The sequence below is a fragment of the Dryobates pubescens genome, chromosome 11 (genome assembly GCF_014839835.1).
Source record: "Dryobates pubescens isolate bDryPub1 chromosome 11, bDryPub1.pri, whole genome shotgun sequence".
Classification (NCBI taxonomy): domain Eukaryota; kingdom Metazoa; phylum Chordata; class Aves; order Piciformes; family Picidae; genus Dryobates; species Dryobates pubescens.
The window spans coordinates 8,293,083-8,315,826 of NC_071622.1; the positions used below are offsets into that span (position 1 = coordinate 8,293,083).

The following is a 22,744-nucleotide window of genomic DNA, read 5'->3' on the forward strand; positions in this document are numbered from 1 at the left end:
ATAGCTAGATGGCCTGGCTGTAAACAGAGCCGTCCGTCTTAATGGGCTATCGTGTAAAAACTTCTCCCAGTCAATAAATCAAAGGGGCTCCATTTATATCATGTGCTGCCTTCACTATTAGGCTGCCTCTGGTTGGCATGTTCTGATACAGAGCTCCCCAGGACTGCCAGGTGAGGCCAGAGGCTCTAATGGGCATTTAGTTTAGGCTTCCCCTTGCTGATACCCATGTGGAGCACAGCGGCTAGGGTTTGGCGGGGGATCCCCCCCGTGATTTGGGATGGCCTTGCCATGCGAAAAAGGGCACCCATGGGTCAGGACCTGACTGGCATCTCTGCCCCTGCCCTTGGTTATATAGGGGACACCCAGGCCTGGACTGCCCTGGGAAGGGGTACATGGGGGCTGGCAAGAACCTCTGTGCATTCGGGAGCAGCAGCAGCAGCCTGGCACCGGTATTTATTTTTCATTCCTTCCCTTGTGCTGCTCAGTTGCCACCGGAGGGAAGTTCCGCTCCAGCCACCATCCCAGGCAGAGATATTAGTCCTCATTACTAATTAAAGGAAGCAGGAGTAATTGACGGATGGTGGATGGCGGGGGAGCCGCTGTGATGAACGGCCCCTGTCCCTGTGCCGGGGACGCATGCTGAGCGCTACCTGTTAGCTACAAATAAACAAACCTGATAAATAATAAATAGTTTGAGAAGAGTGGCCGAGCATTATTTAAATTAATAGGGATTAGAGGGAGAGGCCTGAAAGAGCATTCCTCTGGATGAGCTATCCCCGGATGGGCAGGGGCTTGTTTGTTGCAGGCTGGAGTAAACAAGGAAATGGGGAGGATTCATCACGGTGGGACCTGCCGGCGCTGCTCAGGCTTGCTGTGCCACAGCCATGCTTTTCCTGGCCACCCCTGTGCCAGGGCTCCCCATGTCCCTGCCACTTGGCTGCTTTCATCTCGGGTGTCAGTCTGGTGCGTTGGGTGTGGAGGGAAGCTAGGGTGCTGTGGCAGAGCAGTGGGGAGCAAGTGCTCAGCTCTAGTGTGGCTGCTGGGGTCCCACACTGTGACAGAGCACCCCACAGGTTTTCCTGGGCAGCTTGATGGGTACCTGAGCTGTGCAGTAGCTGCTATCTGCCTGCCTCTAGGCACTTGCTGCCAGACATGGTTTGAATCTGGCTGCCCAAGGTGTCTCCTCACCCCCTGACATTTGACCAAGACCCCTGCCTGTCAGGAGGCTGCGGGTGGCAGAGGGAGGAAGATGCTGGGGAAGAGGGAGAGGGGAGAGTGGGCGCTGTGCTCGCTATCACATCTGCTCCATCTTATCTCCACAGTAATTTGATGATAAAAAATAATCCGAGGCTGGAAAGGAAACAAGTGTAGTGGAGTAAAGATTGAATGGAGGTGGATTGTGCCCTGGGGCGGTGGCTGGGAGATAGAAGGAAATGTCCTTCTGTTCGACATGCTGCGGAGACATGGCCCCCACCTCGCCAAGCCCTGCCCATGGCATGGGGAGCCTGCTGACACGTGTGCTGGGTGGAGAGCAGGAGGGTGCCTGCTGCAACACCCTCCCCCACCTCCCTACTCCTCCACCTGTGTCCCCTGGCACCCCATGGGGTGCTGCCCTCCACCCGTGGCCCCATGACTCACTCCCAGCATGCTTCTATTTTTTTTTCCCCTTTGGTTATGCTTCACAACTCATTTTATCAGCTGTCAGTAGCCAAATGTCTTTTTTAAGGAGTGGGTTATAGCCACTAATGTACTGAATGCTATTGCACTGGCTGCAGTTAGTGTTCCACGGCTAAATTACTGTAATTAATGTTCCACTAGGATTGTTTGTAACAGGCGACTGGGGGAGCCCTGGGTCTGGGCTTTCACAGCCACTGAATTATCTCTCCTCCCCAGAGAAGCAGCCTCTCACGAGGGAAGGGCTGAGGTCAGCCCCAGGACAAGCAGGCAGGAGCTGGGCCAGGCTCCTGCAGGCAGGGGTCTTGGGGGCCATTCCCATGGCACACACCTCTATGTCCCCCCCCCCATCGCGGGTGCAGTGCCCCATGGCTACATGTGCAGTGGGCTGCAGCAGTGCTCCCAGCTGGGATGTGCCACAGCATCACCCACCAGCCCCAGTCCTTTGCTCGTTGTCTGGTGCAAGTTGTGTTACAAAGATGAAATGCAGTGCCTAGAGAAAAACTCCCCACAGCTCACCAGGGATGGTTGCCGGAGGTGTTTCCCCCATGCACAACAGCTCTGCCCACGGCATAGCCCATCAGGATAGAGCTTGTGCTTACACCAAGGCTTCACCCAACACTATGCCTTCGCTCCCGGCTCCCCCTTCACCTCCCAGCAAGGCCAGAGGTGCAAGGGAGAAAAAACCTGTCCGTGCTCCTCAGGCAGGGAGGCTCGCACACACCCCTTGTTTCACTAAATGCATTCGTTCAATACCTGCAACGAACAGATTAGCCGGGGCTTTATCAGGGACAAGAGAAGGGAGAGCGATGTGATAATGGCTTTCAGCAAATCCTCGGGCTGTCACAGATTAGAGTGGCCGCGGCAGGAGCATTATCAGCCCTTTCCTTCTCTCGCCATCACCTCCCCCTTTGTCTTCTCTCGCCATCGGATTTCTCCAGCCAATCTATCCCGGCGAGAGCCGGGCAGATACAAGAAGCAGTCGGTTTCCATCTGATCCACGATTGGTTTTTCCCGGCAGCCGATCCGTGTTGCGGCATCGATCCGCGGGCCCCCCGGTGCTCGTCACCTTGCGTGTCTGGAGAGAAAGGTGGCAGAGGGACGGGGGCTGGGGGGGGCACTTCACACTTGCCACGTGCCATTGATCCACGGGCGGGAGCGTGGCCAGGCTGGCCGCGCCAGGCAGCGGGGACACGAGTGCCTGCCCTCATCAGGGGAGTTTAAATGTCTGTGACCTTCTGATTAAATTTGAGGAATGGCTTTGAGGGGCTGGTGGGAGGAGGGGGCTCAGCTCTGGTTCCTGGTGAGGGCGGCTGTGAGCTGCCCAGTCCCCACCATCCCACTGAGGGGTGGCTTCTTGAGACTGGCACTGGGCACTGGAGCCTGCCAGGAACCTTCCTTTCTTGGAGGGGACACCTGCTGCAGCCACATCCCCTTTTCTGCTCCTTGGCAGTGCATCCAGGCACAAGCTGGGACACCGTCCTGGCTCTGCAGCGTGCCAGAGCGTGCAGGAGAGGTGTAGTCAAGTGTGAGCTGTTAGGTTAACCCCAATGAGTGGGCAGTTTTCTCAGGAGACCTGAAGCTGTAGAGTGTAATTTTTTCCTTCTGGAGATTGGGGACAAGGGTGCCCTTAGTCCTGATGGCTATGGCCAGGGCTGGCTGAAGGCTGCTGGCAGGCAGCCAGCAACATTGGCTACCAGAGTTTGTTGAGACATTTGGAGACTGTCAGTGCCCAGTGGGCAGGGCAGCAGTGCTGTATCAGGCAGGGCCCTGCACTCTTGAGGTCATGCTGGAATTTCCCAGTGTGACAATCAGTGCCCACTGCCACTCCCCTGTGCCAGCTCTGCCTCATCTTGCCTTTCCTGGGTCACCCAAGGGACAGTGTGCAGATGGGTGGAAGGGCAGGAGGGGATATAACAAGTAATGGCCCCAAGTGTGGAAACAGTGTTAATAAAGTGTATTTCACTTTTAATTTTGGCATATAATGTAATGATCTTTTTTAAGGCCCTATCATATTATCTGCATGACTAGATTATTGAGTCTTCATCATCTCCAGATAAATTTATGACCAGGATGATGCTTGGAATTTATTATCAGTCAATAGAGCTCAATACTGTAACAAGGCGTGTAATAAGATATACATATTTAATGATCCGGAGTAAAACAGCCTCACTAATGGGCAGGATGAGACAGAGGCTGGAGTGTTAATTCCCATCCCCTGCCCCCTTCCACAGAAGCCTGCACTGGACAGGACGCAGCCCCAGGGTCCCACAGATTGCTTGGCACAGGCTGGGAGCAGAGACCAGCTTGGGGATGCAAGGGAGCGCAGCCCTCGTGCTGCTGCTGGGAGCATGTGCCTGCTGCACATAGGTGGTGGTGGGCAGGCACATGTGCTAGCCCAGCCAGTGGGCAGGGTACAGGTCTGCCTCACACGTAGCACATGGGCCCCTGACGTGGCTTTGCAAGTCTGGCCAACATCCCTGTCTGCACCAGGTATGGAGTGTGTTTGCCTCTCATCAGCCCGACAGTCAGGGTGAGCGTCACACAAAGCTGCTGCTGCTCCACCAGCTGCTGAGATCGCCAGCAAAGGCTCCCTGATACTTCTCATGTTTCACAGGCAAGCTTGATATCCTGCCTCGGGGAGAGTGCAGGGCGTTTTGGCTGACAAGGGAAGCCAAGCCATGCAACTGAGGTGGATGGACAGACTCCTTCCCCGTTGTGCAGTGTTGTCTCTGGCCCGGCAAAGCCCTTGGTGGAGACACAGTCCTACACGAACTGCAGTGGCGGTGCCATCAGGGCAGAGGCCTATGCTCCTGCTTGCACAGCTGTGTCCCTGGAAGAGGAGCAGGCAGTGCCAGGGCAGTCACACTGCAGGGAGCAGGGCAGCTCTGTGTGCCAAAGCGCCCCAGCCCCGCAAGCAGCTGCCCGCAGATGGAGTCATGTCCAGCGGGGGCCCATCTCCTTCACCAGGTCATATTTTGAGCTGCTGGTGCTGATTTTTCCAGCCCATTGGGATGTTATTAAATTAGTTTCCTAGGACTTTTAATAAGCACTTTCGATGCCTTTGAAGCATGCGGCTTTGTGGGAAGATTACAGTCCCGCATCCATCTCGCTGGGAGAGAAACAATGGCAACAGGGCTGACGTTTGATCTCTCCTCCAGAAGGCGAGAGAGGGTTTGTGAGAGACAAAGAGGTGAGCTGCTGATTTGGAGCTAATGTTTAAAAATAGGTAGGTCTCCCTCCAAGATAAAGAGACCTGCCCTTCTCTGTGTAATCGCCTGCCTCTGCCTCGCTGGACCTGCAGAAACGCAGCTCGCTTTATTTGAAGGCTTCGAGTGCGGCGCTGCAGTTTGATTCTGGGTCCTTTTAAAGCAGTAACTAGGCCATCTGACCAAGCTTGAAAGAGCAGGAGAACTTTCCATTAGGACTCACCACACACTCTCAGCAGCGCTAGAATTGCATCCTTGCCTTTATTTCCTTTCTCTGACATCTCGTGTCACTCACAGGCAGGAGAAACTCAGCTTTATAAACTCTCCCATTTCTCCCTTGGAATTTCTCCCTAATTAGAGTCCCAGTCCCACCGGTGGGACTGGGTGTCAGGAGCTGGACATGGAGCATAGCTGATGGCTGGGTGGTGTCACGGGGCTTCCTGGGTTCGAAAGGCCCTGAAAAACCCCAAAGCATTTGGTGTTCTGCTGCCCTAAATAAATGCTCCATCAGAGCAGGACATGGCAGCATGCATGGATACAAGAGGCAGGGACAACTCCACTGGTGCTGGGGAGCAGCAAGAAGGTAGAGTGAATTGCTCCCTGCGGCCTGGGGACCTCCTGGCCCCCAACAGCATCAGTCAGTGGCAGGGAGATGGCATCTTGCACATCTGTCCCTACAGCTGCCACACAGCAGAAGCAGATCCCTGACCTGCCGAGCATCCACGTGCCTGGCCCCAGCACTGGCTCTGTCAGGGACCATCGGGTGAGTTACAGACCACGAGCGCTTGGCTCTGGCCAGGCATGCCTTTGCCACAGGGAAGAAAAGGTGTCAGGGGAGCCAAATTCCCTTTATCTGTGGATAACTACTGCTGCCTTTAACAGCCTGGAATAAACTAGCCATAAATATCATGATCATAAGTGCTTAGATATGGCAACTTTACACTGAACAGAGGTTTTAACCTTCCCTGTGGAGGATATCCAGCTCTACATCACTGACTCTTTCCATCCAGCCGCACAGCCAAAGACAAACGCTAGGTGAACTGCTTGGGGCAGCCACACCAGCTACCAGCCTAGCCCTTGCCCCAGTTTTGCACTAGGACCTCTCCCTTCCTCTCAGGGCCTGTCTGCTGCTGCCATGCAGCCTCCTGGAGGGGCTCTGCCCTGCCCCATCCCCAAGTCGAGCTGGATCTCCCCAGTCACCCCAGCTGCAGCAGGCAGGAGCCCTACTGCCCTCTCCTTACTGCCCCCACCATCCTTTGCTCCTTGAAGGAGGCACCAGTGCTGGGTGGCTCTCATTCCATTCCCCTTCTTGCCCACGAGCCCTGGAGAGGGCTGTCGTGAGCCACCGACCTCTGCAAGAGTTTGTCACCGTCACCTTGTCCCTAAGCCAAGCCAGGGGTCCCATACCAGCCCTGGAGCAAGGGGCATCCTGCGCCTAGCCGGTGCCCCACCATGACTTTGTTTGGCACGGTGACTTTCAGGCGAGCTGTAAAACACTGGGGGGAGTTAAATAATACAGGACAGTGTAGGGTTTAAATTGCAGGGAGCCTGCGGTGGAGCAACATTGTATACAGAATACATTAAAGGCTGCCTGACTTACAGGCAAGATTGATCTCCAGCTGAGCATGTTGTTTGGTGACGTGCCTGTCATCAGGGAGAGCTAGTCACGGGCACGGGGGTGTGCAGCTCCAGCACTGGGGACTGTGGTGTGAACTGGGCACTTGAATCCCAGCGGCATCCCTGCACTTCCAGGGTTTGCTCTTTCCAAGGCTGGCCATGCACTAGGACCTTGTTAGCTGTGTGCCACCTCTGTCCTCAGGGTCATCCAGCTCCATCACAGCCCAGGGTGAAGGACTGTGCTGCCACAGGCAGCTGCCTTAATTGAGGGCACACAGGAGCTGTCCTGGGTGAGGGCTGGCATTGAGGCTGCTTCAGCGACAGACTCACAGAGGGATAGAGGTGTCCCAACCCAAGCCTGTTCCCAGTGGAGCAGAGCCATGCTTCCCATCTTCAGGTCCTAACACCACTCACAAGGTGACACAGGACTCCCCACTAATTGGGGAGACCCAGGGCTGGCTGAGTAGTGGAGCTGAGAGTCACAGGGCTGATTTGGGGGCTGAATAGTACAAAATGGCAAATCCTCACTGGAAGTTTGGAAGGGATCTTGTAATAGTAGGATACTGCCACGAGCCACCAAGGGGAGTTTCTTGAGGGCATGGTTTGGGCTGGATAATTCTGAGGAAGATGTGCTTTACCTGCAGGGATGCTGAATTTGGGTGAGAGACTGGGGTGCAGCTGAGTGCCCAGCTGCTGACTTTAATGTCATAGACTCATAACATCAGTAAGGTTGGAAAAGACCTCAAAGATCATCAAGTCCAACCTGTCACCCAAAACCTCATGACTACTAAACCATGGCACCAAGTGCCACGTCCAAGCCCCTCTTGAGCACCTCCAGGGACGGTGACTCCACCACCTCCCTGAGCAGCCCATTCCAATGGCTAACAACTCTCTCTGTGAAGAACTTTCTCCTCACCTTGAGCCTAAACTTCCCCTGGCACAGTTTGAGAGTGTGTCCTCTTGTTCTGGTGCTAGTTGCCTGGGAGAAGAGACCAACCTCCACCTGGCTACAACCTCCTTTCAGGTAGTTGTAGACAGTAATAAGGTCTCCGCTTAGCCTCCTCTTCTCCAGGCTAAACAACCCCAGCTCCCTCAGCCTCTCCTCATGGGGCTTGTGCTCGAGGCCTCTCCCCAGCATCGTTGCCCTTCTCTGGACACATTCAAGTGTCTCTGTGCCCTTCTTAAATTGAGGGGCCCAGAGGGGTCAAACTCAGGACCAAGTTTGGAGGCTTGTCCTGCTGGGCTGCGCTCCTGTGGGCAGCAGAGCAGGGTGGCTCCCTCGCAGTGTCTCCCCTGCTAGGAGGTCTGTCCCCACTGCTCACACAGCTGGGTGATGCCAAGCAGGCGGTGTGCCATCAGCAAGGCCATGGCAGAGGCTGTGACACACAGTCAGCAGAGAGGAGACCTTCCTGGGCTGCTGGTGTCCGGAGGCTGTGCTCCGGAGCGGGCTGGCCGGCAGGATGCGCTCCCCTCCGGCTCGGCTGGGCCGGCTGGGCGGCTGTCTGTCACCCGGCGGGATTATGAGTAGTGAGCGTAATGCATCGGCGTATGAATAGGGTTGTCTGGTTGATGGTGATGTATCGTTTTTCATTACTGCCTCTCAAGCCCTCCCTGCTCCACGTGTGGAAATTCTATTTATTCCCTAATTTGTAAAAATTCCCTCCTTATCTGATACCAATCAGGGAGGGGTAATTGGCTCTCCAGGGCTAGCGGCTGGGGTCCTGATGAAGAGATATGTGTGTCTGCTCCGGCTGTCCAGGCACCCTGCCCTGCTGCACCAGCGACACGGGCCACAATTAATAATGATTTGCAAATGGCAGACAAGCAATAACGCAGAAAGATGTCCAGCCAGCCTCCTGCCCGCCCCTTAATTTCCTTCTGTAATATAAATGGCACAGGAACGAAAATCCAGCGCTATAAATTCTGAAATTAGTTATTCACCGTAATAAATGGCTCCCTTTTTGGTGCACATCCCCCCCCATCCTTCTCCCCTGACCCTCCCCTACTCCCTCCTCTCCTCCCACCCCCCCTCGCCCTCTACCTACTTCATTTGAGTCCCAATATGCAAATGCTGTAATTTAATGGGATGGTGAAGTTGATTTTCATGTTAACTTAATTACTTTGATTTATGGAGGGCTGGGATGCAGACACGGCTCCATCCCTACCCACCTCCCACCCTCGCCCCTCCGCGGTCCCGCTGACCCGCCGCCTCTCTTCCCTTCTCTTCCCTTTTTCTCGGTCCTCCCTTCCTCTTCTTCCCCAAGTTCGGTGTTTTATTAGCTGCCTTTAAGTGGACATAAGTCCTCGCGACAATCGCATGACGCGGAGGACAAATTCCCCATCCTGCCTTGTTTAATCGTGCCTGGATAATGGATGTATAATTGACTCATTTGAATGCTTTTGCCTACAGGAGTGCAGAGCATTAAATGTTTGATTGCCTTAATTTCCAAACAGATCATTATCCCCTTCTTACCCGCTCTTAATAAACACTTTATGAGGATTTTTTTTGTGAAGGGAAAAAAACCCTCCACTCCTCGTACTTCTCAGAAGTGATAAACTCTAATTAAGTCTAATATTTAAAAATATGGTAATGGTGACTTGTTTGAATAAGTGGCCTGCATTTCCATAATTTCATTATTACGTAAAACACGCTAATTATTTGAAGTGTGCTTATTACTAAAAGAGAAATCTCCTTCTAATAAAGATGAAATTGGCTTTTTTCCCCCTGTGTTGCCGCACGTGCCGCTCCCCTTCCCTCCTGGCCAGCCGGGGGGCCGCAGCCGGCAGCGGGGTGATGGCAGCGCTCGCTTCGTTTGCCCAGGGCTGCCCGCCAGGCTGCTGGATGGGTAGGGATGGGCACAGGGCTGGCAGACAAAGCAAGGGCTCAGCACACCCTCTGCCACCTTTCAGCCCACCGCTGCTGGTGTCCTTCAGGCTTGTGGGCTCCAGGAGCGACGTGGGATCATGCAAGAGGCCTCAGCCCTAGCTGCTATCCCCTCTGCCAGAGACAGGCCCTCCCTGCTCCAGCATCCTTGCGAGGGTGAGACGGATTTGGAGGCCTCGCTGACCCCAGTGTGCTAGGGGTGGGACAAGCTTCCTGTCCCTCCAGGACAGGGACAGCAACAGGTGGGAGGTGGATGAGGTGGGAGGTGTTCAAGAGGAGACTGGACGTGGCACTTGGTGCCATGGTCTAGTCGTGAGGTCTGTCGAGACAGGTTGGACTTGATGATCCTTGGGGTGTCTTCCAACCTTAGTTATACTGTGATACTGTGAGTATTAATTCTGTCCAGACCCCCTTCAGAGCCCATGCAGGCTTTTCATGGTGGGGCAGGCAGAGGAGGCACTGGGATGAAGTCAATATAAAACTAATTTTCTTTTCTTGGTGAAGAAATGAGGTGTGTGGCAGTAACGTAATTGCAGATAATGAGGTAAGTTATTCTTAATATTCTGCGTGTCACTGTCAGCTCCACCTAATCTACCTGCTGGCTGTGCGGGGCACTCAGAGCCCCTCGCCCCGCGTGCAGGATTATGAGGCCATTCATTTGGGAGCGGGCTGGCAGGACCATCCCCAGTGTCCCCACAAGATACCTTTGGGCTGTGAACTCCGGGCTCTGACGGCTCCTTGTCACCACCGCATCCGGGCATCCTGGTGGCCCCACCTCAGCCAGTATGTCATGGTGGGTCTGGATGCTGACTAGACGTAGCCTCCTCCTGGTCCCTGGTTGAGCAGCCACGGGAACCTGGCTCTGCTTGCCTGGCAAACAGTGTCACTCCTTGCCCATGATGGCTCTGTCCCCTGCTGGGGACATGTCCACTCAGCGGGAGTAGCACAGTGTGCTTTGGTGGACACAGCACCGCAGCAGTGTCAGGCTGCATGGGGACTGCACAGTTCCCATTGGTCACAAGGCTAACCTACTGTCACCCAGCAGGGCCAGCAGCAGGGAGACGAAGGGCAGCAGCGGCCGGGCGGCCATTTCCGCGTTGCAGGGAGCTGTTATACAAAGGCAGCAGTGATATTATTCATTAACAGTAATCTGCCATTAGAACATTGACAAATGGCCCCGCGTCGCCCGAGCATCAGTTCTTGTACAGCCCATAAAGCATGGGGACAGTTTAAATATGGACCTGCTCAGCTCAGGCCGGGGGTGATCCGTCTTCCCGGCCACAGCACAGGTGCGGCAGGGCTGCCTTCAAATGAGCACATTGAGGGGGGCCCCGTGCTCCCCAGGACACTTGCAGTCTGCCTGGGCAGCCACTGGGTTGGGAAAGAGCTCGCTCCTTGCACCACTGGCATCTCAGCACAGCACACACGGTCATAGCAGTGCTCAGCCCTCCGAGTCCCTGTGTTGGTAGCACTCAGAGGATCCGCTCCTTTGGGGATGCAGGAAGGTGTGAGAAGTGGGGAAACTCCTGGCAGGATGGCATGCATGAGGACATGGCCCCTTCCCTTCTCCTAGTGGCTGAGGTGGGTGTGGAGGTGATGCACTCCTCAACTGAGCATCACTCCTCCTGGCATCCCATTCCCATGACATGGCAGCATTGTGCCCAGGCTGTGTGCCAGACTCTTGCTGCCAAAATCCTTGAGCTCATTCTGCTGCTGCTTTGCAGCACTGTGAGCTGGGGGCTTTCTGCCTCTATCCCAGCAGGGGAGCACAGTGGGAACATCTGTCCCCCCTCCACGGACAGGGCCAGTCAGTGAAGCTGAGCAGCAGCAAACTCCAGTCCTACCTTGCTAGAAGACAGATCCTATCACCCCGTGCTCATGCATGTGCCACTGTCCTTGGCAGTGACCATGGCTGAGAGTTTGGAAAGGTGCAGAGAGGGCTGGGCCATGAGTGTTAGAGGTGGGGCAGTGGACTAATCTAAGATGCTGGGTGGAAGGGCTGAAGCTCAGCAGGGAAGCTCAGGAGGTTGAGATGGCACATCACCCCCCACTGCACTGCTGTCCTGGCTGAGGAGGGTCCCAGAGACAGCTGGGACCCAGCAGCTCAGAACAATCTCATCCCGATCCTGGCCATCCCGGGGCCACCATGGGGGATGTGAAGCAATGCTTGGAAATGGCAGGACAAGGCGAGGGGCAGGAGGCAGGGCAGCAGTGCCGCTGGGTTTGCAGGAGGCAGAGTAACCCCAAGCTGACCCCTTTCACACACACCGCACAACACCCCTAAATCAATTGCATCTTATTATTACAATATCAATATACAATATTCCTACAATAACACCATTGATTTTCTACTCAGAGGCTGCACCTAAGTCTGTTTTAAAGAGGAGGGAGTTAATAGTGCTCTCATTAAAAATCTATAGATTACCCCCCACCCCCAAAAAAGAAAGAGCCGTTTATATTCATTAGGGCTATTGAATATAAAGTAATATGTTTGTGTAGGACATTGGAGTAATGTGATAATCCGTCCGCATATCAGGGAGAAATCCACTTAGCAACCCTGTCAGCTTGACAAGAAAAATGTGCCCATAAAGTCAGGAATTCATTGAGGGAGCGAGCGCAAGGAGAGCGGGGCCGTGCCGGCGCGCCTGTGCCGCACCCACGGAGCTGCCGTCGTCACGGCCGCACGACCCTGGGCTCGGGGACACCCGCGGGCGCCGCAACGGCCCCGGGAGGCGGCCGGGGCCGGGGGCACGCCGCCTGCGCTGCAGCGGGAGCTCTGCTCCTTGCCGGCCTCCATGGCCCCAGGCAGGACCACCCTGATGATCTGGGGTCAGCGGGTGCCAGCCTGGGTGCCAGGGCAGCCTTGCCACAGCCAAGTGGCCGCCGAGAATAGCGGGGGGTGGGGGGGCACAGGGTGGGCAAAGGCTGCACGTGCCCCCACCACGTGCCCCAGACCCCGCGCACCCCCCGGCCCCGTGGTCACCCTTGCGGTGGCTTAGGCGCCAGAGGAGCAGCAAAGCAACCCCGAGCGTGCTCTGAGGCCATCAGTTGCCATCTCCGTAATAGCAATTCCCTTCACAAGGTAACGAGGGCCAGATTTAGAGGATTTCATATTGCTAATAATTCCCCAAACAGCCATCTGACTCTGTTGTTTTAAAAGCCGCTTAGTTTTTTGCTTTGGAGTTTATGAAAATCTCCCACTCTAATATCCCGAGAGCCAGCCTATAATTGTGTTATTAAATCAATCGCAGCGGATTACATTGTAAAATCAATAGATGGCTGTAATTGCATATTAGAAAGTTGTTCTGCTGTTGTTGGGTTGTGGGGTGTGTTTTTTTACATGGATAATTGTAATAAGCATGTTTACCTTAGTGCTGATTTGGAATGAGGCTCACTAAATGACTGACGATGAGCTTGGCGCCCCTGCCGCCGGGGGGCTATGGCATCGTGCGGGATAGTGAGGAGGATGCAGGTGTGTCTCGGGGGCACTGACCTGCTGAGATTCCACTGGCTTTGCAGGGCAGCAGCCCGGAACCCTCAGCAGCTCCCAGTGCTGGCACCTGTCACAAGAGTACATCCACACGGCTGATGGAGACCAGGAAGCAGCTGGTGGTACTATAGGGGCTCGCTGGGGATCATTTCAGGGGTCCCAGGAGGTGCCATGGGGTTTTGCTGCCAGTTTTGCCACTCCCCAGGTCTCTGCCCAGTTCCCCTTTTAGAACTGTGGAGTAATAACCCAAATCCTGGTGGCCCACCCTGACCTAGGGAAATGCTTCCTGGGGGACCAAGCCAGGCCTGGGGGTGGGGTACTTTGGCTGCAGATGGTTGCACTCCCCTTGCCTTGGTTTTATGCAGCTTTTGAGCCACTGTTTCCATTAGGTTCTACTGGAAGCTGGCTCCAGGGGCAGGTCTGGTGCTGTTTTCTTGGAGCTCAGCTGGCTGTGGGGTGAGATGCATGGAGCAGGGGGGTCCCAAGGATGGTGAGGGGCTCTCTTGAGCAGGAACAAGTGGCACTGGGGAGCTGGTGCTGTGGTTTGGCCAACCAGGACACCTGTAATCACCTGGGCCCTTCCAGAGATACCAATGCTATCTTGCTGAGCAGAGAGGACAGGTGCATAGGAAGATGGGCTCATTTCTGCTCTAGCAGCAGCTGCTGATGCTGGAGACACCTCTCCTTCATCAGGCTGTCCTCATGCCTCCTTTCCCTGGCCTGGTACACTAGCAGGAAAAAGGAGTGCCATGAGAAGGGCTGTGGGGAGGCACTCAGGAGGCACATGGTAACAGGGACGCTACCTCTCCCATGGCCAGGCATCAGCCAGGAAGGTCCCTGTCAACTCAAGAGCAGTCCCCCAGGTCACTGCATGCAGGAAAAGCCCCCTGCACTGCCATCTGACACCGTGAGGGGGTTTGGGGGGGTGGCTTTGCCACAGGGTCACCAGGCACAGCAGAGCTGGGTAGGGCTGCTGTTCTGGCAGGGAGAGGCAAGGTGGCCTGGCAGCCCCATCCCCGTGGGCAGGCGCCTGGCAGCAGGGCAGCGCTGCCCGCCTGCACGGGGCCCTCAATCCGGCACGCGGCACTGTCAGCAGGCAGCCTGCTGTCTCCTAGACAGTGAAATATGGCCACAATTAGCCCGGATACAGTTCAATTATGATAAACAGCGTTTGCACCCTTTAAGCCGTGATTAAAAGGCCTCCTCCCGTTGATAGAGAGACCTAATTTCACATTATTATCGCTGTAGCTTGATTATAAAGCACTCCCTGGATTTACAGTTGGGAGATGGATGTGGAGGCTTCTTTATCATTTACACATCAGTAATGATGCAGCCTTCCCTCCACCACAACATCCATCCAGCGGTGGCGGGGAGAGAGGGGCCCTGCCTGCGCCCCCCCGCTTCCCGGGGCACCCTCTCTCCGTGTCAGCCGGGCCCCGCTGCCACATGCAAGTGGGCAAAGTCACCCTTACGGTAACAGCTTGATAAATGGGCGGGCGGTAATGAAATGGAGACATCAAGGCGTGGGGCGAGGAAGAAAGAGTGGTAATCGGAACGAGTGGAGCTGTCCCGAAACGGAGGGGAGCGGGAAGAAGGATCGCCTCTGTGCCGTGTGCTGTCAAGGGAGAAATTACACATTTACTCTTGCTTTTTCTTAAGGAGACGGCCCTCATAGATCAAAACATGGATTTACAAGCCAATTTTCAACATGAAATATAGACACCAGGAATCAATTTAAGCCCGGCTTCTATTTTAGCAAATGGTGCCTGAGTTTAGTCCCAGGTAAATAACACCAGCCAGAGCCTTCCCCCGCCCCGGCTGGCTGCCTCTCCACTGCTCACTCTGGCGGCTTCGGTGCTGCCAGCTGGCCCCCAGCACCTGCTTCTACCCCAGCCCAGCATCAGGGACAGCTGTGGCTTGCCAGCCCAGCCAGCTTGTCAGTCCGGGGGCAGCAGGCATGGGACAGCACTGAAAATGACCCCAGATCAAAGCAGTGAGCAGACCAAGCTAGGTGCCAAGCAGCCCCTGCCTGAGGAGGGTGAGGAGAAGGAGAGGACGCTGCTCTTCGGAGGAGGGCAGCTCTGGTATCATCTACGATCCTCATCTCAGTGCAGGGCCAGCCCCTTTGCTGGCCACTGCCATCAAGGGACAGGCATGCTGGAAGAAGAGGCTGGAGTGACTGACAGCAACTTGCAGGGAAGCAGCCACTGGCCAAGAGCCTGTGCAATGCTGCTGCCTCAGGCAATCCAGATCTTGGCCAGGGCTCTGTCCCAGTGCAGCTAGACTGGGATGCAGGTGGGCAGTGGCAGGAAGCTGGGGAGCTGCATTGCCCCACAGCACTGCAAAGCACTTGGGACAGAATGTCTGGGCTGGTGGGGACACAAGGGCTGTGCCGAGAGCTGTACACACCCATCTTCGGGGGGGACACAGGAAACCACAGCGCTCCAGGCACAGCCCCAGCATGGGACTTGGAACTCGATCTGGCGGCCCCTGATTGGATCGTGGCTCTAACCTGGCACCTGTGCTCTCTCCGCAGATGACTGTAAGAACATCGCCAACATCATGAAGACACTGGCCCATAGAGGCTTCATCTTCAAGCAGACCTCCAAACCCTTTTGATCCCCAAGGCAAGCCAGGCAAGGGCTGCATGCGCCCGGCGCCGGCGAGGCGGGGAGGACGGGCTCCAGCATTAAAAAAACGGCAACCGAGGCCAGAGGAACCGACACAAAAAATCTCAATTTCAGCTGTTAACTCCAGTAGAGGTTGTATATATGGGAAGGCAAATCTGTGTAGACCTGATGTGACTCCCTCTCTGGGCTGCTCCGGACATTATGCCATGCTAGCGGACAGCCGCGTAGGGCGCTTGCACCACATTTTAGACTCGTAGTTTGTTCTTTTTCTTTGGCTCCCGATTTCCGTCCCTCCCTCCATATCCCGCCCCGTCCTCCCTCTCCCGCCCTGTAGCCAGAGCATCCCCCATCTCCTTCCTCCCTGGCATGGGCCGTCCCCGCCTTCCCTTCTTTCTTTTCTCTGGTTTTGTTTTCAGGCCTCATCGGCTGCTGCAGCGAGTGCCCGCACCCGGGTAGCGCTCAAGGAGGCTCAGCAGTGTCGAGAGGGCCCTCACCCTCCCCGCCAGCCCCCCCGCCTCTCCCCTGAGCGCCTTTTCCCCTTTTTGAGTCAACACTAACCCCTCTCTGACTCCTGTATGTGACAAACGCGATCCGTCTCTTTATGTTCAAGGTGAAGTGCCTGTATTCTCCGCTGCAGAGCCCCTGGCAGCCCCGCTGTGGGCTGCAGGGCCCCGGAGGGCTCCCTTCAGTGGGGCAGGGGCCCGGCGGGAGGACGGGCAGCAGGAGGGAGGTGACAGCATCCACGCAGAGCCCCGTCCCGTCCCATCTGCTCGTGCCTCTTGTGGGACCGGGTGGGATGCCCAGTCCTGCCCCGGCCCTGCCAACCGATTCTAGCTCCACCGGGACAGTCCCGCCGCAGCACCACGTCCGTTGCCGGCAGTGGACGTGCCAGCATGCGCTGGCCCCCAGCCCACAGGTACTCGAGCAGGGGAGCTGCAAATTGCCCCGCACCCCTGACCCTGCCCCACTCCGATCCAGTCCAGTCTCCCTTGGTTCCCAAGCTGAGGCTCAGCCCCCCCCCCACGTGCCCACGATCCCTGCGGGCCATGCTGTGCCCCTTCACAGGTCCCTGCAGATGCTCAGCAGCAGCTGGCTTGTTGCCTGAGAGAGTTGCCGAGCACATCCCCTCTGGCTGGGTGGGCTCCCGGCTGGCCAGGGTGGTTGGGAGGCAGCCGTAGGGCAGGCTGAGGGCACACATGCCCCCAGTGTCACCCAGCCCCGGGGCCCTGCTGAATGGAGCCCTTGTCCGGGCACTGACCTGCAGGGAGGCTGCAGCCCTGGGCCTGTGCGTGCATGGCCTGGAGCGAAGCCGGTGACGGCAGCCAGAAGGGCAATACAGGCACTGAACTTGGCGGTACATGACTGCATGGTGTGTGGTGTTCCAGTTAAACCAACCGATAATGCAAACCCAGCATTTTCATTGTCTAGTTATTCCAATCCTTGCTGTAAATGTGCCACATGAATAAAGTTTGGGGGTAAAGGAGCCCAGGCTGTGCCCATGCATGTGTGAGTGCGTACAGGGGGCAGAGGTGGGGGGTGGCACCTGGGTACGTGAGCGCAGGGTACCCCACCAGCAGGGCTGCCCGCCCTGGGGTATGATGCCCCAGCATGTCTGTGACCCTCCAAAAAAGGCAAGCCGCCTGCCTCTGCAAGGGAGGCCCAGGCTCCCTGCCCCTGGGAGCACTGGCACGCTCTCCAGAATGGACACTTCAGGTGAGCCCAGCAGGCTCCCCCAGCACCTTGGATTTGTTTGTACTTCAGGATGGCTCCCAAGGATGCCACCAGCCTGTCGCAGCTGGGCTGCACTAGGTGTGCCCCAGCCCAGCCTCCTGCACAGCACAGAGCAAGTCACCACCATGCCCCACTGGCATCTGTTACCCTTTTCCAGCCCTACAGCCTGGCATGCTCTACTCACACCTCCCCTGCTGCACTTAAAGCATCTCCACTAGAGGCTGAAGCCATGCAGCATAGCTCTGTCCCAGGCTGCACAGCCAGCACAAGCACAGCATCGTGAACGCATGGGAGCCAAGCCCAGCTGTGCAGGAACCACCACATCCACATGCCCAAGGGACCTGCCCAGCATCATGGTGCCACTGCATTGCAGGACACAGCTGTCCAGCTGGCACAGAGTGGGCAGCTCCTGGAGGCAGCCCCAGCCCACTTGCTCAAAGCAAAGGTCACAGGGGTTTTAATGGCTCCCTCTTGCAGCCCCCTATCAGCTTTATTGACCTACCTTCAATGGAGTCATCTAATTAGTTTTCTATGAAAACTAAGAACTTGGCCTTTGCCCTTTTCTTCTGCAGACACAAATGTGACTCAGAGGACATCAGGGCAGATCGATTGCCAGTCACACTTGAAAGGCAGGTGGAGGGGATGCAGAGGGCAGCGGTTGAGAGCACCTGTGCCCACAGTGGGCACTGCACAAACCCAGCCTCTGCAATGCCTCAGCCCTTGCAGGGTCCTGCAAAACATGAGGCACAGGAAGCAGGGGCTCCCCTTACTGCAGACCAAAGTCAGAGGTGTCTACCTGCCTTGGGCAGGGCAGCAGGAGGAGGAATTGGGTCCAGCAGGGAGGGGTAGGAACAACAGAATGTTTCCCAGCAGGGGCATCCCCACACCCCAGTGAGGCAGCCTTGCAGGCATAGGGCACACATGAGCTGCTGGAGGACAGCAGCTACACAAGAACAGGGCACATGGGATGGATGCCAGAGGGAACTCCCCTGCCTGGAGCAAGCAGGGTTGCAGCAGCCTGGAGCAGGGCCTGGCAGCACCAGACAGCAAGGGCTGCAGCAAGCCCTGCTGTCACCCCTCAGTCGAGGCAGATTGCCTCAGGGAGAGCCACTGGCAGCCAGGGCTCCCAGTAGAGCTAGCAGCACCCAGCCTGCCCATGCTAGAGGCCAGACAGCTCACACCATCTCCTCCTGCTCCATGTTAGCTCACCAGGGCTAATGATGACTCTGCTCCAGTACAAGTGCTGGGTTCTGTATTTACAGGAATGCTCACAAAAATCTGGCATGTTAAAAAAAAAACACAACAAAAATCCAACAAAACCCCCACCAGAACAAATGGCTGCTAGCACCAGCAGCCATGGGGCAGCCATGCACAGCCTTAGGTGAGCCCTGCACAGTCCTGGAGTTGACCTTCAGCACCTGCTGCAAGTCAACATCCTCCAAAGATGGGATGGGGCTGGGCCACGGTGCTGGGCAGGGCATGGCTCCTGCAGCATTCACCCCACCAAGGCCCCAGTCCTGCCAGCAGCCTCAGCTGTTCCTGGGGGCTCCGGGACAAGATGGCACTGACCCTGCACCCAGCTCTGCACCTCCTCCTCGCCCAGCGCAGGAGGCTCACGGCTTCTTCACCTTCTTGGTGGAGGAGGAGCTGGAGGCTGACTCTTCATTTTCTCTGCTCCAAGAGGGAGATGGGAAACAAAAGAAAAACCAGGGTCAGTGGGTGGGAGCACTCAGGTCACAGCAAACACACCCACCTGTCCTGGAGGCTGTCTTGGAGCTGGCCACAGCACTCCAGCATCATACCTGGCAGCGCCCAATGGACTTCAGTGCCATCTGCCTGGCAGAGCTAGGTCCCTGTATGAGAGGAGAGCAGAACTAACCCAGCAGTGACAAGGGGCTGGGCTATCACCCTCTTGGGGGATGTCACCTCCCTGACACAGGGCTTTGGGATGGGTCATCTTTGTGGCACTGGATCTGTGAGCAAGCAGGAGAAAGAAGCTGAACTCTGCAACAACACAGTGGTCCCAGAAGTCCTGACCAAGCAAGCTGGCATGCAACAAGCCCTAATGAGTAAGGCCTTGAGAGAGAAGCACAGCAGCTCTGTACTACAGCCAGCCTTGGAAATGCTCCTCCACCATTCAGACCTGCCATCAAGTGGCCTAGGAGCACAGTAGAAGGCTGATACTTGACCACAGCTCCTCAAAATAACACCTTTTTTCTGGACAGCACACTCCAATAAGCCTGAGAGAGACTGGTGGGCTCTGGTGAGCTTCACCCTCCACTAACGAGGTCCCAGGGTTGAATCTGACCCTAGGAGAGACGGGGCCATTTGCACCAAAAGGAGAACATTGCCCTATCCCTGCTGCTGCACCGTGGTGAGACTGCCTAGCACTGCTCAGATGCTGTGGCCAAGACCACAGCAGGGTCATCACAAAAAGCTGGTCTGTGTGTGTGGGGTGCCCCAGGCATGCCAGAGCCGTAAGGCACTCCGGGTGCTGTCAGGACACAGGGTGCCAGAGCCCTAGGGTCCCCGCTACGTAGTGCAAGATGGCATCTACTTTGCACACCCCACGCACAGCCACGATGACTGACCACGGTCATGTCCCTGCTGTGCCCAGGCCGCAGCCACCCCATCCCCAGGGGCCGGCAGAGCCACTGCCCGGGACAGCGAGCGGCCAGGGGACGGACAAGGCAGCGCCGACACACTCTCCAAAACGAGCCAGGCCCGCCCATCCCTGCCCCTACAGGGCTGTGGTCCCCGTAGGCTGTGCTGCTGGTGACAGCGGCACGGTGGGAGGCTGCACCGCCTCCCTCAGCAGGAAGGTGCCCCCCTGCCCGTCCCCCCCATTCCCACCAGGCGCTGGGCGGACGGCAAACAGAGCATGGAATTTGCACGGCTGGAAGTCAAACACAAGACACACACGGAGCTCGGCAGAGGCCCTGGCGCGGGAGCCGATTAGCAGCGGCGCAAGGGGGCCGCAGGACCCACGCAGCGGCGCGAGCAGATGCCCTGCGAAAGCCAAATGGGTGGCAATCAAGGGGGCCGAAAGGTACAGCCTGAAAAACAAGAACCACCCCCCCACCCCCCACCCTGGAAACAAAGGAGCTGGGCTTTGTGGCTTTCCTGGGGAGGGCTGTGGAATTAATGGGGGAAGAGCACATGTGTTTGATAATCTTTATATGGCAAAAGACCCATCTTTCAAATATGTCACAAACTCGTATTAATCACCTTCCTATTGCCCTCCCTGGCGCAGCTATTCCAGTTGCCTTGGGCAAAATGGGGAACTGTCTGGTTGAAAAAAAAATGTTTTACATTATAATTTACAAGAGCCTGCAAGTCTAGCTCCTTTTAATGGAAAGAACAATCTAAAATAAAGTAAAAAATAAAAAAGGAGAGAGGAATATATATATATATACACACACCCTGGTATATATACACTAGATATGTATTAATATATATATATATATAAAAGACAGATATTGTAACTCCATCTGGAAAGAGAGAATGTTTGATCTTAACAATGTAACTTCTGGCTTTCAAACAGGCTCAGAAAACAAGAAGTCAGCAGGAGTTCAGATAAAGGAAGCTTAAAAGTCAAATAATTCTGACTCTGAACTCGAGACTTCTTAGACTCAAGGTCCTTTCCTTTACCCATTAATGGGCTGACTTGTGAGCTCAGGAACAAAGTGCTGCAATGTGAGGATTTCTGAGAGTCACTCATTACAGATCACTGAGTGGAGTCTGAGTTGCGGAAATCAAAGCATCCAATCTGGAGTAACTGGCTGAACTTCTGCTTGGAACTAATTTGTTCCGAGTTCGGCTCACCTTTCACCTCCCAAAGGCCCCGAGTAAAGTCCCTACCGGGGTCAGCAGCAGACGGCACCGGGGGGATCCCAGCTCAGCTTTAATGGTCAGCAAATGGACACCACAGCCCCTAGGAGAGGCTGGGCAGGCTGTCTGGTAGGAGGAATGCAAGTGGACACATCAGGGCAGAACAGGGCCAAGCTTCCTGTGGCCCCACAGAGTCTCGCTGCTGAGACATGCAGACACCTCTCCTAAACTGGCATAAAATGCCCTGCTGAGAAGTCCTCTGTCCCCACTGCTGGCCAGTGGGGAGGGTGGCAGCCAGCTGGTGCCACAACCAGTATCTTAAGAGCCTGGTGTGTCTTTGCCCATCTACTCCTATACCTGTGAAGAAACAGAGGCACATCAAGCAGGGCTCAGGAGTCAGGACTCCTAGTCCTATTCCTGGCTTTGCCACTCACTCCCTCCAACATCTGGAGCAAGATACTCTTCTCCAGGGAATCAACTCTGGCTTCAGGGGAGCAGCTGGTTTGGAGGCTGAACAAATCCAGGCTTAATCCAACATGTGGAGTGCCATGGAGGCAGTGCTAAGCAGCAGGCTTCTCCAGCTCAGAGGAATTTGAAGCAGGGAGATTAAACGATGCCCCCAGGGGCCTCCAGCAGCTCAGTTGTAAAGCACACTCTTGAACTGGGGAGTTCAAGGTTGGCATGGCAGGGTCAAACCACTGAAGCAGCCTCTGCAAGGGGAAGGGCAAGGTGTCATCCACAAGCACCCACAGGCAGAGCTGCAGAAGGCGAAGGAAGGAAAGGCCATCACAGAACACACTGCACTTGCTCTGCAGAGAGCTGCTTAGTGCACTACCAATATTGCTACCCCAGCTGCAAGCACTCCAAGGCATGGGGGAAGCACTGGGCTTGCAGGGGCAGGCTGCTTTCTCAGCACTATGCCCTGGGCCCCCCTGCACTGTCCCCATCACTGCAGGGCCTTGGACACCTCAAGGTTACTGCTGTGCAGGGACACACACACACACTCCAACCAGCCAGCAACCCCACAGCCGCTCCACTTCTCAGAGCTGACCCTAGCCCACCAATGTTTCAGAGAGCACAATGCTGAGCAAGAGGCACTGGGGTTGCTCCTGCCAGCTCTGGACAGGGCAGGCAGCATCACCAACATGCAGCCTCCACCAAGCTCAGCCCATCCTTGGAAAACCTGACTGTGGGCCACAGGCTGCTGGTCTCTCCCAGTGCCACTTTGTTCAGAACCACAAGAAAAGCTCAGGACAAGAACAGTACCAGGCCCTGGCTAACTCCCCAAACATACCTGAGCCAGGCAGAACGTGGGATAGCAGGCCCATTCCCCTCCTCTCCAGGATATCCCTCCAGCTGGGATGTAATTTTTCCCCCCCTCAAAAGGTAGCATAAAATGGTCACAGTGTGAATGTGCTTGACCTTTTGTCTTGGACTAATCTAATTGTGTCGTCTTTGTGTAATCAGCCGGTAAAGGTCAGTGCTGTATTTAACATGGGGGCCCTTTAGGTACTGAATTTGCCTTGCAGTGAATTAACTTGATTATATTTCTTTCAAATATGTCAGAGACCAGGTCAGTTTAACCCTCTCTATGCTGCCCAGGCCCCCCTCTTTGTTCCCAATTCCAGGAGGTGGCACCGAGGAACAAAGTGGTCAGAAACACACTCGTGGGCTCCCT

At 55.8% G+C, this 22,744-nt stretch overlaps 1 protein-coding gene across 2 annotated transcripts in view; it reads left to right on the forward strand.

The window, feature by feature from the left end:
- Positions 1 to 17,013, forward strand: part of ERI3 (ERI1 exoribonuclease family member 3) — a 138,647-nt gene extending 121,634 nt beyond the window's left edge. For both annotated transcript variants that reach the window (XM_054165542.1, XM_054165543.1), the window contains exon 8: positions 15,411 to 17,013. In XM_054165542.1, the coding sequence (XP_054021517.1) occupies positions 15,411 to 15,493 (83 nt within the window). In that variant the 3' untranslated portion in view covers positions 15,494 to 17,013. The remainder of the gene's footprint in view (positions 1 to 15,410) is intronic.
- The last annotated feature ends 5,731 nt before the right edge of the window (positions 17,014 to 22,744 follow it).